We start from the raw sequence: 16869 nt of genomic DNA on the forward strand, positions 1-16869 counted from the left end.
AAAAAAAAAAAAAAAAAAAAAAAAATGGTAATTATGATCAGCTGAGCTCTCGTTTCGAGTCGCTTTTGTGAAAATTGGAAAACGGAGAGACAAAGCGGGCAGAGATTCCGGCGTAATATGGCGGCCGATTGAAAACTTCCCGGATGTTTTCAACGTTTGCTCGTCGACTGTGCGCCTCTGATGTCCTTTTTTACCTTTTCTCTCTCTCTCTCTCTCTCCTTTTGCAACGCATCGCGCGCACGAACGAAATCGTTCGTTGACCGATCATCCTCGAAAGAATAATCGATGGAACGATATTCTTTGTGCGTTGGAAAGGTTGAGAATCGACGTCTCGTCCATTCAATCGATAATCGAATAAAAAGTATCGAGATATCTTCGCGAAAAATCATTTCTTTTCTTTTTTTTTTTTTTTTTGGTTTTGATTCGAAAAATGTCGAACGAGATAAAAATCTATATAGAGAAAGAAGCGAGAATCACGCGGGGAAATCTTGTAGTTTCGAAATAAATCGAAAGGATTTGGGCTACAATGGCTACACGATGGCTGCTGCCGCGTCTAATTTTAATATCCATCCTTTCTGAGACGCCGTCGTATCGTAACCTATTATTCACAATCACAAAATCCCACTATTCATGGTGAAATATCATATTATTATCGGATTGAATTTGAAAAAGAAGAAAAATTTAAAATTGACACGTAAAAAAACGAGTTAATCGAATTAAATTCGTAAAATAAATAATTCGCATAAAATAATAATAATCGAATCGAAATATTCCGAATTTCCTTATTCAATTATTCGTTCCGAGCTACACACTTCTCGTCCTTCACACAAAATTCTTCGAAATAACAATCGATACGAGATTCGAGATTTCCTCGTTCTCGATCTCTCTCGAGCGAGCGTGCATAGGAAAAGAGTCGCAATCAAAATCGCATTCGACTCGTCGAGCAGTGGGTTCCATCCACTGCCACGGGCGGCGCTGCCCTCGCTGCTCGCAAGATATCCGTCGAAAAAAGCGAATCGCAGAACGGACGGGTGAATAGGCGAACCGGATCGATCACCGACAAGGACGATGACAATCTTTCAAAGAGTAATAACGGATTTCAAAATCCACCAATAACAAAATAACGCTCGACCGAACTGCGATGAAAGGAAGAGAGAAAGAGAGAGAAAAAGAGGGAAAGATTGTGAAAGCCTTAATCCAGTTGCACCTAATACACTCCTTCAATTTCCTGAAAATCGATCGTATTACACTCGCGAGCACGATATGATCCCAAGTTTATCGTTCATCGTTTCGTCGTCGTCGATGTCATCCGATCCCTTTCCTCGAACATCGTCGGCACTCGTCTGCTTTCCGCCATTCCTTTGGCCTCGAGAGTTTATGAGAGTGTGCTTTGTAGTCGACTGCGCGTCGTAATTTCGCCCAGTCTTTTCTTAGAGCGTCGAATTTCAGCAGGTGTCATAAGCAGCTATGTTCCAAATAGAAATATCGTTCCAACCTCTTGAATACTTTTGTTGTTGATTGAAAATAATTTTAGAAATTGGACGGATACAGAATCGATTTTTTTTTTTTATAATAAGAAAAAGGAAACAATTGGTTCTCGGTTTTAACTTTTTTATTAGATATGAAAGGTAAAAAAAGAAACTTTTGGCGACGAAGTCTGATAAAAATAATGTTATCGATTTCTTTACGCTTTTATTTCTGCTTTGGCGATTATTTAATTTTTTTTTTTTTTTTTTTTTAATAATTTAAACTTACAATTATCGGTACATATTATTTCAAATGAATCAATATGATTCGATCTCAAGTGATATTATTTAACACGGAAATTTCAAAAAGTCAATTATTTGTTTCATATTTTCAAATCGAATTTATTATCGCGAATTTTTTCTCGAGTCATCCACGAGTTTTTAGCGAAGAAAATAGGGAATCTGGGTCGACGTCGTATTACGCGTCGTTAAATCGGACGAAGAAATATTTTTGATACGATTTTTATTTTCTTTTTTTTTTTTTGTTTATCCTTCATCTTCGTCGATTTATCCTTTAAAAAAAAAAAAAAAAAGAAAGAAAATGTGAAATCTAAGCTACGATTTCCCCAACTATTTATTGTTCTAGTAAATTGCAGGCCAGCTTAAGAATTGACAGGAAGACGCGAGCGAAGAAGCTCGCGTTATTCCTCTGAATCGTGTGCCGTCACTCCAACGAAACTGACAAGCAATTCTACCTTATTGGATCACATGATAAAATTATTACATTCATATAGGCAAAACCTCGGATAGGTATCTTTCTACTTGGGATTAAATTTAAAATTTTATTATCGAAAAATATTTTCAACTATCGAATATAATTACTTGATATCGAGTACTTAAAGATTAATATTAAAATTAATCGATATTGAGGATGTTCAATACATATTTCGACTGAAGAAAAATCTAATTTTGAAGGGATATGAATAAAAGACATGAATAGAATTTGAATTTGAGTTGAAATACAATTAGAAATAAATAAATGAATTAATGAAAAATTATTTTTTCAATTTCATATACATATAAAATTAATTTAATCGTTTAATTGAAAATATTTGAAAAACTTTGCGTGGACAAAGTTTCGAATGAAAACATAAGTTACAGATGGATGAACACGAGGAAAGGGTCTCGTAAATATATATACAGACGTGGCATGCTAAATTTAACGAACGAAACTTCTAAATTTTCCGAAAACCGAAATAGGAGAAAGTTTTGCCGAAAGCAAACATTATCAATTAAAAAAAAACATTAATATCAAATAAATAAAATCCAATCCAAATTGAAATTTGCTCAAGAACATAAAATACGCGAATCTCGATATCGATCAAACGAAAAATTATTATTTCAAAAAAAAAAAAATCCATCGATAATAGTCATTCAACTTCTTCAATTTCAAATTCAATAATTCAAACATCCTTACCCTTCTTTTCTTCGAAAGAGAGATCAAATGCGATCGATCGATCGATCCCCTCCCCCCTCCTATAATTTATAAACCCGCCAAATTTTTTTTCCTCTTCCAACCCTCCCCCCCTTTCCTCTCTTCCCACCCCCTTCCATTAAAACGCGAAAGGTTTACAAAGATCGAGCACGAAGACACGGGGGGAGGGAGAGAAAAGGAGGGGGAGAGGGTCCGCTTTGCATTTACAAAGAGCGGGGTAAGGTGGAGGTAAGAGGGAGGGTGAGGGGGCGCGGCATCCTTTAATCCGGATGATAATTTCGTCTATATTTTTCTTTTTTTTCTTCTTCTTCTTCCTCTATCGAAGGATCGACCCACCACCACCCTCTGTGTATCAGCAACGCGCCTCGTTTAAGCAAAGGAGGAAAGAAAAGAGGAGGGGAGAAGGGGGGAGGGAGGGAGGGAGGGATGGAGAACGGAATTTCCATAGACGAATATTATTCCATGGAATATTATTCCATAGGCGCGGATGGCTGGAAGGAAGAAGAAGAAGGGTGGACGAGTGGTGGAACGGATAACGAGGGCGTTAATCGCGCGTGGAAGGAGGGGAGGGGGAGAGGAGGTGAGTTCTTGGGGCGTTTGCAGCTTTGCCGTCGAGGATGTTTGAGGAATCGAGCTCCATCGGGGCGGAAATTGACGGTTTTCGTAGGGTGTCTCTTCCCTTTTTTTTTTTTCTTTTCTCTCCCCTCGTTTGTGCGGGGTAAATGGAGGAAATAATGATAACAGGCACGGGTCTAACGGATAGAGAACAATTTCTCTGTGAAGGTGATGGGATATAACGTATATAGACGAATTGAAAGGTAGAGAAAATAAGAGACGGAAATTTTTGTATAGCTTCTTTCTCTACCAACAACGCATCAATATGTTTTGTTTGCTATTAATAATTCGTAGATTAGAAATGTAGATAGAAACGTTGATAGTTGAAAAAAATTAAATTCAAATCAATGACATTACTAGAGAAAAAAAAAAAATTAAATCGACCCACGTGTGTCTATTGTAATGCAATGACTCCGCATATAATAATAATATTAATAATAATAATATTAATAATAATAATAACAACAACAAGAACAACAACAACAACAACAACAACAATAATAATAATAATAATAATAACAACAACAATAATAATAATAAAATTAATAATAATAATAATAATAGTTGATCTTGAATCAAATATATTGCTTCAATAATTAAAGCGTATCGAAAATTTCGAAATTTCCCTCGCGAAATTTCAGCGGAAGAATGATAAAAAAAAATGGTAGAGGGGGGAGGGGAAGGTGAAGGAAAGAGAAGAAAGGTGGAAAGGATCGGTCGTAAACCCGGATCCGAAAAAAAAAAAAAAACAACCGTTAAATAAACGCGAGTTTGCTCGTAAAACCGCGTAACATCCTCCATCTTTCTGCAAACGCGCGCGCAATTATCGGGCGATTACAAGAGTCGTAAAAGGGAGGGGGAAGAGGTTTTTCAAATTTTCCGCGGCGAGTCCCTGTTACAATACCCGCAGCCAGCCAAGCATTACTGGTGGCGTATGCAGAAAAGTAGCATGAACGAAGAGAAGACAACGAGAAGTGCGGTTGAATGGCGCGCATCGCGTATCGCCGCACTTCCTGGGATAAGCGCGGCTTTTTTCTTTTTTTTTACGATGGAATAAAATGCAAGCGGCGCGCATCCGACCGATGTTTTTTTCAGAGAAACGCGACGAGAAGAGGAGGGGGGAAGAAGGGAAAGGATTGACTTCCTTGTGGCAAAGAAGAATCTTGGGATAGAGTCGAACGTGATGGTATCGGTTATATTACTTCCGCTTTTAACGAACCTTGTACAATGGGAAGAACGAAAAGAAGAGCAATTTCGTGTATCCGTATACGGATCTATATATAGAGAAAGATATGAGGCGCAAAAGTTTCTGTACAATAAATATAATAATAAAATTTTGACGATTTATTATTCGTAAAATCAAATATAATATTACGAGGATCGAAATACAAGCAATTGTTTAGAGTTATTTTTCTACTTGTGTGCTTATTAAAGTGAAGTTTAATCTATTCTGTGATTTTTAAAGGAAGATAAGTATAATAAACGTGTTTTTGTAGTATATTAATGGAGAATTGTAATGGAATTTCATTGGTAGAAGGAAACGTCTATTTTTCACACGCATTTTTCTTTCTACCACGATATTTCTCACGTGTACTATCCAAAACGACGATCTGCATCTAAATCTCGATATACCAGCGTAGCCATAAAATCCAGAAAATTCTAACGTATCGATATGATATAAACATTTTTTTATTTCTCGTAATATAGACTAATCATGATTTTTAACATTAGTTTAATTTATAAATTAATAATTTATAATTTTTTATGTTAATATTACATCAAAATAATTAATAATTTCGAAAATATTTCCTTTCATAAAATGAAAATAATTTTAAATATTCAACAAATTATAGTTCTTCCACCATTACATGGTGTCAGGATCGTCAACAAAGAGAAGTGTGAAGTGGGGATAGACGGTCCTAGCGAAGGACCCCTCTTGCCCCTGTGCCGTCCCGCGAGTCTTCTTTCGAACCAGTGAACGCGCAATGTCCATCGTGCCAATCGTGTTCGTGTAACGAAAGAAAGAATTTACCGAGAAAAAACAAAATAGAATCATTCCGACATTCGTATCCTCTCCTCTGTTCGTTCATTTTCGCAAAACGAACTCTGTTCACAATTCTCGCATTGTCCGGTTTAATCTATCGTTAAATACCTAACCTATAATTTCTAATAACTTCGAATCGAGGTACATCGTTGCGCACGATTATTTGGCATGATAGTATCCCAGCAGTTGGATAGATGGAGCGGTGGTGATTCAAAGTCAGTTAATAGGGAATTCTGCCGGACCGTTATACGGCCATTTCTAACGACTACTCGCGTAATTGGTATTCGATTACCAGTGCGATTCACGAATCGACGACTCTCGCTTCGATCATTCGAATTGTGGGCGACAATTCGAAATCGAATTTTTTATTTCGAAAACGTGATACCGTAATGTTATTTCCAATAATTTAATTTTCTAAAAATAATGTAAATTTTAATCGCGTGTGCTACGTTGTTGTAACGCAATAGGCGATATATATAACGATGAAAGATATAAATTTTGGAATAATTATACGTGTAATAACGAGATTAATATATATAAAGACGAAGAAAAAGTGCACAGTATTATCTTGTGATCGTTAGATGAAGAAAATTGTTATTGTACGTATTGCATGACTCGTATCTATTACCTGCACACCTGTGTATAATCAACGAAAAAAATATGTATACCACGATTATGAAATTAGTCGACGAAAATACAGGAACATGTTTAATCAAAAAATAAATTTCAACTTTTTTGATCAACACTTTTCATAAGAATGGCGGCTAGATATCACTGTTGGAATATTCAATGTAAAATATAAACGTAATAATAATAAAAATAAATTCAACAACAATTTATTTCAACAAAGTTATACTACATTGGACGTATTAATCCTGTGAGAAAAAATCGGTCATTCGGCTCAAACAACTTCATTCCTCGTCAAAGAATAATATACATAAATAATTACAACGAAAATAAAATCTCAGAATCATTTTTGCTTCGAAGAGAAACTTAAAAAAACTCTTAAATACTCATCGATTCAAACAACTACTAACCTTTCACAAAAATAAGTCAAAGCAACATTATTTCATAACCTATTTCCATAATCTCCCTAACCTAACCTAAAATCATTAACAAATCCGGCCAGATAAAAATTAAACAACCATCGTAAATTTCTATCGAGAGATAATAAAATTAAAAACAATTAAAAAACGATTAAATACAAAAAAAAAGTAAAGAGAAGAAAAAAAACGAATAAGTTACGATGATTTAAATGGCTTCGAACGACGCGAGAAAAAAAGAAACGAGGAAGGAGAGGGGTGGAAAGAGACGGGTGAAAAATGATGGAAGCGAAAACTTTTATCTCGTAGGATCGAAGAGAGGATGATTCGTGCACGCAGGTTGGCGACCTGTAATTCGTACGCGGCATCGGGGAGACCGTTTCCGTAATCCCTGTGAAGCTGGTGAAACGCGACCCCTGGGTCCGATTTTTGCTCGTTGGTTCGAGGGCGGAATGCAAAACGCGTCACCCCCTCCCCCTATGTCGATACGAATCGACGAATCGAGGTTAACCGTGCGCGATCAAGATCGGGACCATTCATGCAAATTAAAATGTTTCCTGGTGGAAAACATGGTGGAATGGCTGGGTTGGATTTTGAAATTTTTTCGTTTTGTTTAGAAACTGTCGTAAATTTAAATTTTGGTATTCGAAGAGCGATGTAAAAATCAAAATCAAAATTGCAATAACGTGGACGAGGTAAGTAAATTGTCCCTTGATACATTTGAAAATTAGGAAGGGATGTATAAGCGGTGTAAATCATATGGAAAAATTTAATTAATGTAAAAAGGAATATAATTCTCTCTCCACTGTATTTTTATTTTCTCCGATTTCAACATTGTATTGGATTTAATCTGTAATATAAGTTTCGATATATATTTCAAGTTTAGAATTACTAGAAAAATTATTAAAATCAAAAATTGAATATCGTTAAAAACTTTGATTATAGACGCGAGAGATGAAAAGATCAAAAAAGTAACATAGATTCTCTTTTTCGTGTTTTAAATTTTCATATATCAGTGTATCTAACTTTTAATTTTAATTCTATTTGGAAATTCGTTTTCCTGGAAATTATTCTTTATTTCTATTTTAAATACTCATATTTATTTCTCCCACTTTCAAAACACGAATTCCTATATCGTATTAAATCAATGCCTTGTCACGCGTGTATACCTAGTTCCGTATTTTTCCTTATTTCACACGAAGTCTTTATCGGTCGCAATTCACCGTAGATCGCACCTATTAATCTCCCTTCGAGCTATCAATTGCCCAACCCAAAGGTACACTTCAAAATATCAAGTGTCGGAAACAGTTTTCGCTCTGAAATTCAATCCTCGTTCTTTGGCGTCCTTTGATATACGTAGACACGCGTAGTATAGTACAGGAAATAAAATGTAAGTCGAATTACAATATTTATTTGTTATATCTTTTTTAAATTTATAGAATATAATATCAAAACAATATCCTGAACTTGGATTCTCAATTCCTCTTCTTCTTTCACTATCTGTCATTTTTTATGATTATTATAAAAAATGAAATAAAATTAAAATTTGCATCAAATACTTATGGCTGATTGCAAAGTTACAACTGATAAATATCGTAATCGACGAGCGTGATTTAATTATGATATTTTAAAAGAGAGAGCCAGCCAGAAGGACCGTTTCAATTCAACGGTCCATAATAGTCGTACAAGGTACGAGGGTAACGAGTACATATGTACGTCAATTAAAACCGACGTACACACAAGGGGCCAGCTGCGGTGACTTACCTCGAATGCAGGGCACAGCTACGCTGTACTGTGGGGAAACTCGAGGTGGGAGGCGGAGGTGGAGTGCAATATGCCGGTGGTAATGGTGGATCATGTCTGTGAAGATGGTTATGCCGGTGACTGTGAGAGTAACTCAGAGAACCTCTCAGACTGCCGGGCAGATGGCGATGCGGCGTTGATTGATCACTGAAAACACAACGAAATAAAATGTTTTAAAACTCTTTTTTACTTTCTTTGGTTTAAATTTTAGCAAAACAATGTCAAAACATTAGCTTCATATGTCAGGATATATTATGTTTTATAAGATCATTGTCTATAACGTCTATATTTTTTTAAATTGAAAATTAAGATATATCGTAATTTTGAAAGAAAAACGATGTGTTCGAAATTGATATTTCGTATCTCGTTTGAACACGCGCCAAGAGCAAATGTAGAACAAAGAGAGTAAATAGTAGAAGAAGGACAGAGATATGATAAAAATATTGAAATCAACGCCATCTTCAGTGTGCCGCAAATGAAACACGTAAATAAAGAACAGAAAATAGAGAAAGAAAGATAGAGATAGAATAAGAATTGACTATTACCGCCATCTCTCGAGTATTAAAAGATCTTTCGAACAAATTGTGTTTTTTTTAACAATCGACAGATGGCGCTAATCTTCAATTCTTGTTCTACTTTATCCTGCCTTTCAAAAGATGTTTTTGATAGTCAAGAGATGGCGCTCCATTCCTATTTTATCTCTGTTCTATTATTTACGTGTTTCATTTACGGCACCTAGAGATGGCGCCAATTCCCTAATATTTTATCTTATTTCTATCTTTCTCACCTTATCTTGATCTATAAATACTCCGATGCGATATTTGATTAAAAATTAAAAAAAAATAAATAACATTTGCGACTTTTATATGAATTTAATTATTCATTCTTTTACGTTTTATTTAAATTTTCATGAAATCATCAATACTTTATTATTTGTATTGCACATATAGATATTATTTTATTATTTTATTACTTTATTATTATTCTATTCTATTCTATTTTCTGCAGTAAAATCTTTGTGAGCATTATTTTTAAATCTAAAAAAATTAAATTCCAAGTATATGAAACATGATAAAATCAATGATAAATCCTAAAAGTTCCCAAGAAATTTCGTTTATAAATCTTATCATAGATTATAGATACTATCGTACTCCGATTACGATATCCGAAGTTGTATGTGAAGTGCTTTACTTAAATGTAAATAAATTTAAAATATTATTTATTTATATAATTATTTTTATATAATTATATATTTATCATTTTTATCATTTATCACGATTTTCCAATTCGAAAAACCATTATTAATAATTAATTATCTTTAAATAATAATTAATCGAGTTTTTAAAAATTAATTTCGAAATATCGAACATAAATATTCGATATTAATTATTTTAAATAAAAGTAATTACTTCAAAATTTCTTTAAAATAAAATGTTTCATTTTTGTGTTGCATATATCTTGAAAAAATAATTTTGAATAAATTAAAATATTTTTTTGCTTTTCAATTTCAAGTAAATCTATTCACACCTGCTAAATAATAATATGGACAAAGGAACTCTTGTTACATCCGGTTACGGCACAGTAACCCACCTGAAATCCCCTCGACATGTTAATTCCCACGAAACAACGTTACAGATAACGTGCCAAGCCAGGACAAAAAAATACATATGTAGTGTGTCTTGTCTTGTCGATTCAATGATAACCACTTCCAGTGTGATCCAAAAATAACGAAACTACATTATTTTTTTTCTATTCTATATTTAACTATGTTGGAAAAATAGAATGTATGTTCGTTGTGAAATATCAATTTCAATTAGAGTCAGAGATCAACTCAACAAATAACATGAAATAATTTTCCTTAAGTTTTCTCTATTTTTTTTTTTTTTTTTTTTTTTTATCATTTCGTTTAATTACATATTTCTACACGCACCAGCAGAACATAAAAAAAATTTCAAACACATCCACGTTATCTCAATTTCATGATTATAGCCATTATACATATCGGTGTAAAACAGTCATTAAAACTTTCTATTGCAAAAGTATAGGATAAAACAAATATAATCGTATTGTAGCAAAAACTTGCATTATGAGCTCATTCATTTTATTCACATCTTCATTAATATTATACAATAATAATAATAAGCATGAAATATGTATGAATACATATAAATATATATAAATATAATGAAAAATGTATATTAGATTGTAAGGAATCTAACGATTTAACTTCAATTTTATTTATCATTATTCTGTAAAAATTAACATGAAACCGGAAATGTCGAAAGGGCTCATCGAGACCTCTTTGGGAACAGTCCCTCTCTTATCTGGCGTCAAACACTTTAACCGACACGATATCGTGTCGACGGCAGATAAAAAAGAGTAAGTATACACAGAAAGCCGCCAGAGGGACAGTTAAACTGGAAGTTACATCTGCTCGACGCAAAGTGGCAGTATCGCATCTTTGATTGTATGTACTTTTCAAAAAGTAAACGAAGAACGCGATAAATTACGAATTCATTCGAGCCGCTTTTTAACGCGAAATAATTTCCATAAAAAGGAAAGTGGCGAACTAGTATTTGAAATAGCGTGGTTACTAAATCGACTTGGAATGCATGTATAGTGTATACTTAGAGGTTAGCTACGATGTATCAGAAACTAAATTTCCGGAATATAAATTATTCGAGCTTAACTTCCGGATCCTTGAAGTACAGTTCAAAGAGTTTTCATTCCCAATTAAAGAAGATATATATGTATAAAATTTATAAATATTATAAATTAAATAAAAAATTGCTAAACTATATAGAAGTTTTTAAATTTTTAATTAAATTTTAAATTTTTAAAATTGTAATTTTAGAATAATATTAACGTGATACTTTTGATAATATCAATCATTTGAACGAAATTTTATTTGAACTGTTAACTGAAAGTTATTATTCTCTATAAGCAAACATTCCAAGCGTTACATAAGCTACCGAACATTTGTGTTTCGAGTACTATCAACGAAGGTTATGTGTCGTATAACTTCAACGGCGTACAAAATTAACTAAATATTAACTTTCAATTACTATCTTATTATTTAAAATTTCATTTGTTTCTCTATTTAATTCATCAAAAAAAAAAAAAAAAAAGAAAAGAAAAGAAAAGAAAAAAATTAAGACGACGAATATTTTCAACCATAAAAAAATCAAATATTAAATGTTGTATATTGAAAACTAACTAGGGTTCGTGTTAAACGTGACTTTTTAAAAAGAAAAGAAAAATGAAGATTAAAAATATAGTCAAGATGTATACTTGACCAAGTTATTAAGGAAAGCCATTTTCCACGTGTGATGGATCGAATTAACTACCACGGTTTTTTATCGATATTGCTGCAGAACGATATTAATTATATAAACGAGGAGGTAAACTTGCACGAGTCAAGTTTCCGGTCGCACGATCCTGCTTAATGAGAACCCAAGACGTCGAAAAAAAAATGAAACACTGTAATCCTATTTCGCCTGGAAAACGTCATCATTACGGTATCGTGTCACGATGAAAGTGTTAAAGTAGAACGTAAATAGTTATTCGCCAGAGAACAGATGGAAAGATAAATTCGATTCTCGTTTATCGTTTTCGATAGAAATCGAAACCATTAAATTTTCTAGTGGTTTCGAGAAATGTTAGTCCTGAATATTTAAAAAGCGTGACACACGCAAAGAGTTTAACTTTGAATGATTAATTATTTTAAGGTAATGATCGAACAATGATCAATCTCAAGGCATGTAAGAAATTAACAAAGGAGAGAGTTTTTTGTAAAAATGATATGCAAAATATTGTTCAAGGTCAATAATATTTTGAATATTATCACATTTTATATCTTAATGAATCATGGCATTTAATTAAATATTTTTTTTTTTAATTTTACTTTATACCAATTTTTATTTCATAAGCGTAAATAAGTAAAGAAAATTTTTGTATAAATAAACAACTTTAATATTTTCAATTACGTAAACACGGGAAAAAATATATTTAAAAAAAATGTGTGTAATGTCTCGTAACGAAATTATTAAATCAGCTTGACGAGATTATGATTTTTTTTTACTAAACAATTTTTTTAAATAAAATGTATTTGAAATTATATTCAAAAGAGTGAATATAACACCTATAGATCGCATGTTTCTGAAATAAAAAATAATACTATGGAGCGTTATAACTAAACATTAATCATAATTTGCGAGTAATAAAAAATGTCATTGTATAAAAGAATAGAGAAAATTTGGGAAAAAACAATCTTCATTTGAAGAAAATTTTTGACGAAAACGAAAAAATAGAAAACAAAAAAATATTTCACGAGATAGAAAATAAGAAACTTTAAAATTTTAGTTAAAAAGTTTAATAAGAGAATTCTTGTAATCATTGCGAACATAACCTCAAAACTGTAAAATGAGAACAATTTCATTAAAGATATTTCTTTAAAGTAGTCCAAACAATAACGAATTTTTTATTTAATAAGTAACGAAAGTTTTAAAAGAAAAATCATAACACAGAAAAAATTATTCTTGAAGAGTACTCGTTGCAACTACTGCATCGAAATATTTCAATAAAGCGTATTTTTATTGACGTCATTTTTCATCGAACCTAACCTAATTTCGCTCACGGAAAAAAATTAAAAGACCTTTCACCTCTCCTTACAAATGTAAATATAACACATTTTATAAGCCATTCTTTGAATTAATATTTTTCACATGAATATTTTTTTATTAACATAACATCGAATTGCTAATTATCTCCATACGCGTTACTTTAACCACTAGCCGTAATAAATTTGAAATTTATAAATCAATTTTAATAGCGACCATTCAAGAACAAATTTCATTAACGCATATGAAAAAATATTCATTCTATTATGATGAATGCTTTCGAGCCAACTTGTACATTCATATGTTTTCATAAAAGCAGAAATTTTTAAACGTATGCACGTATGTTCGTTTTACTATAAGTTTTCCCATAAAGTTTTACATTTCAGTTTTTCAGAAATCATGTAATTTAAAAGGAAATAATTTTATTTTTCATTATTTTATCAACTTATTTCTTTATCATTATTTAAGAATTTATCCAACATTATTAGACTATGACAATACTTGAGAATAATTTGTCAAATTACATAATTTTAAAATATATATATGAATTTGCACTATAATTGTTTTCTTAATTTATTCTAAATCAATTTTGATTTTATTTTTTTCTTTTTTTGATTTATTTTAACTATCAAGTATCACATCAAAATTGACTCTAGAAAAGAGTTTAGAATTCTAAAAAAGAATAGTATTGTCATATCATAAGTAATTTTACAATACAAATGATTAATTTTAATTTGTATTTTATCTTATATACAATGAATATTTATTATTTATTATTAGAATAAAAATATATATATATATACACAGACACACATATATCTCTAAATATATTCGTTTGTGTATAAAAAAAGTAAATTCTAAAAATAAAATAGAGCATAAAGAATAAAGCAATATTAAATCGAGGGCTTAACGAATAAGCCAACTCGATAGATTAAAAGTTGCAACTCTTTATTGACAAACATACGTTATATTTCTTTTGTAAATTTAACAAGCGTTATTTTTGCACGGCCAGATCTCAATTCATCATTTTTTTATTTAAGGTATGTTGCAAAATATGTATGTACGCAAAAACAATAAATGATAGGGTGGCAACTTCAGTTTCTTGTTAATCTCCTTGGATTATGTTTTTGTTTACAAGAGAATGTTTTCCTTTTTCTTCGAATTGTTTCATTTTAACTAATTGCATTATTAACTAGGTTGCATTATAATAGTTGGTTGCATATAGTATAAATATGACTAGAAAAAATGTAATTACATTTTGTAAATTTACTGGTATTAATCAGTTATTTTTATTTGTTGTTAAAAGAAATTTAAAAATTTGCAAAATTGGAAATATAAAAATTGCAACTTTTAAAAAAAAGTTAAAAAAAATTTACCAACTAATTTTTCTATATCAGTAGTCTTATATTTCACGAATTCCAATGTCGCGCTATACTCTTTTACTTTAATTTTAGCAATATTATTTTAAGATTGTAGTATTCGCAAGAAAATCACGGCATCTCAAGGGGTGTCGCGTCCCCCATGAAAAGAACTCAAAGTAGCTGCTAAAAAACTCAACGAAACGCCGTGGCCAAGTTTAGTCAAGAAAGTTCTATACTTGACCTTAATGGCGTCAGTCCAATGCCATAAACTTCGCGGTGGTCTTAACGTTTCTCTTTTTTCGTTACATATATTCATATTCAATATCCAGCCATGAGTTCCTCGAGAAATATATATATCCAATAAATATATATTCAAATAAATCAAACGTATTTTAGGAAATTGATTTCAAAAACACATCTACAAAGGAATACAAAACTTAAAGTTACGTTTGCATTGAATTTTGGATTTGCTGCAACATTAAAACTGCATTTTACATCGAAAGACGTACCGTTGAAAGGAAAAAATTCGAAGAAAAAATTTCAATGGAGACAAAAAATTGCACTTTTAAATGAAATAATTTAAAAAAAATAAAATTATTTATATTAATAAAATAATTAAATTCTACAAGAATAAAAAAAATAGAAATATTCATAATTGTATCTTAAAAAAATATAAAAACATTGAAGATTTACAAGTTCAAAAACCTACTCTGTATTGGATTTCGTATATTGTAATCCAAATATAAAAGAGAAATAACAAAAGAAAGGAAGAATATTAAATGAGAAATTAATTTTCCTTATCACTAAAAATAAAAAGTTCACTTCGAATTCAAAAGTTTCACTTTAAACGCACTCTCGAATAGTATAATACAATCATCTTCGATTTGTATAAAATGTTAATATTTCTAGAAACGTTTAGAAGAAGAAAGGATATAATTATCTTATTGAGAAAGAAACTGTCAGTAAAGCAATATTCTATTTAAAATAATAATAATAATGTTTCTGGAGGACGTGATGTATTTGGAGAAATTAATCCAGAACATCAATATCGTTCAAGTAATCTGTCGATGATCGTATCGAGCATCGCAATTTCGCTAGGTCCGCCATAATCCTCAAGATCCAATCAGAATATATGCCTCGAACCATGGATGGAATGCGATCTATCGCAGCGGAAGCGCCACCACCAATTTCGCTTAGGAAACTTGACAATGCTCGGAACTCACCGGCAGTTTTAACGGTCTGGAACGAGATTTTTCGAACACTTGCGCGAACACGAAACGAATATGTTCCAAGTCAAACAATCGCGGAACGCAACGTTTCTCTCTTCTGTTGCCTGGATGTACACCCTGTTACCTGGATAAAGCTTCCCGGAAGGAATCCAATATTTGTGCATAGTCGGACGAAACTTGAAAAGCGTTCCAGTTGAAGCCAAATATTTTCAAATATTTTTGATAATAATTTTTTGAAATAATTTTTCATTTTTACATTCCTTTCATCGTTCAGTTTCTTTACATATTACGATGGCTACAATTCTATTTATAATAAGATTCTTTGATATTTCATATCGATTTTGTGTAATTAATTCTAGATTGTCTCAAAGTTTAATTTATTGGTTGATATTATAAATAATAAAATGTTATAATAATAATTTCTTAGATTTATGTTAGTATAATAGAAGATAAAAAAATTAACTAATCTATAGATTAAACAGATTACAGATAATACTTAGATAAATTTGAGAAAACAATGAAAGAGAAGTGTATCGTAATATCAGAGTCACATGAAAGTTGTCCGGATAAAAATGTTCAACAGAAGTATCGATACGTAGTTATTGAAAGCTTAACCTCATTGTTTTTGCAATAAACGTTAACTCATCATCAGACTCGAAAATATAATCTAGTTTGAAATAACGTAGAAAAACTTTCTTTTCGAAATACACATAAACGTAAAATAATTGAAAAGTTGAGTTTTATAAATAAAAACTTTAAATTTGATATTATACATAATAATGGATTTAAAATTAAAAAAAAATTATTAAAATGCACTTTGCAAAAAATAAAGGAAGTTTTTGTGATTACTTCGTTAAATGTTTGTCCGAGTTTATTAGTTAATAGTTCACTAATTATTGTTATTTTGAATTCAGATTTTAGTGACGTGTTAACAACAGTTTATAACAATGGAAAGTTAATTATTTTCTTTTGCGTGATCCACTAAAGTAAATATTTCAATTGAAAAACAATTACTACAGAAATGAATTTGCTATATGTGATAATTGAAAAAATAAATTAATTAGAAATAAATTATCCCTAAATCGAAAATTATTTGTTTTTAAAGAACATATTTAAATATTTTATCTACAAATATTTTTTTTGAATATTATAAACAAATATATCAATTTTATAAAATATTATTGCTTGAAAAAA

The 16869-nt window shown here is 31.1% G+C and overlaps 1 protein-coding gene across 7 annotated transcripts in view; it reads right to left on the reverse strand.

Annotated features, from left to right (window-relative positions):
• Positions 1 to 16869, reverse strand: part of LOC122718717 — a 226721-nt gene that overhangs the window by 146283 nt on the left and 63569 nt on the right. For all 7 annotated transcript variants that reach the window (XR_006347448.1, XR_006347449.1, XM_043944001.1 and 4 more), the window contains exon 2: positions 8428 to 8613. Coding sequence is in view for 4 of the 7 variants with exons in the window: in XM_043943998.1 (XP_043799933.1) it covers positions 8428 to 8613 (186 nt within the window). In the remaining 3 variants the exon portion in view is untranslated. The remainder of the gene's footprint in view (positions 1 to 8427; positions 8614 to 16869) is intronic.

The sequence above is a fragment of the Apis laboriosa genome, unplaced genomic scaffold (assembly GCF_014066325.1).
Source record: "Apis laboriosa isolate Shangri-la unplaced genomic scaffold, ASM1406632v1 scaffold68_cov148, whole genome shotgun sequence".
Lineage (NCBI taxonomy): Eukaryota > Metazoa > Arthropoda > Insecta > Hymenoptera > Apidae > Apis > Apis laboriosa.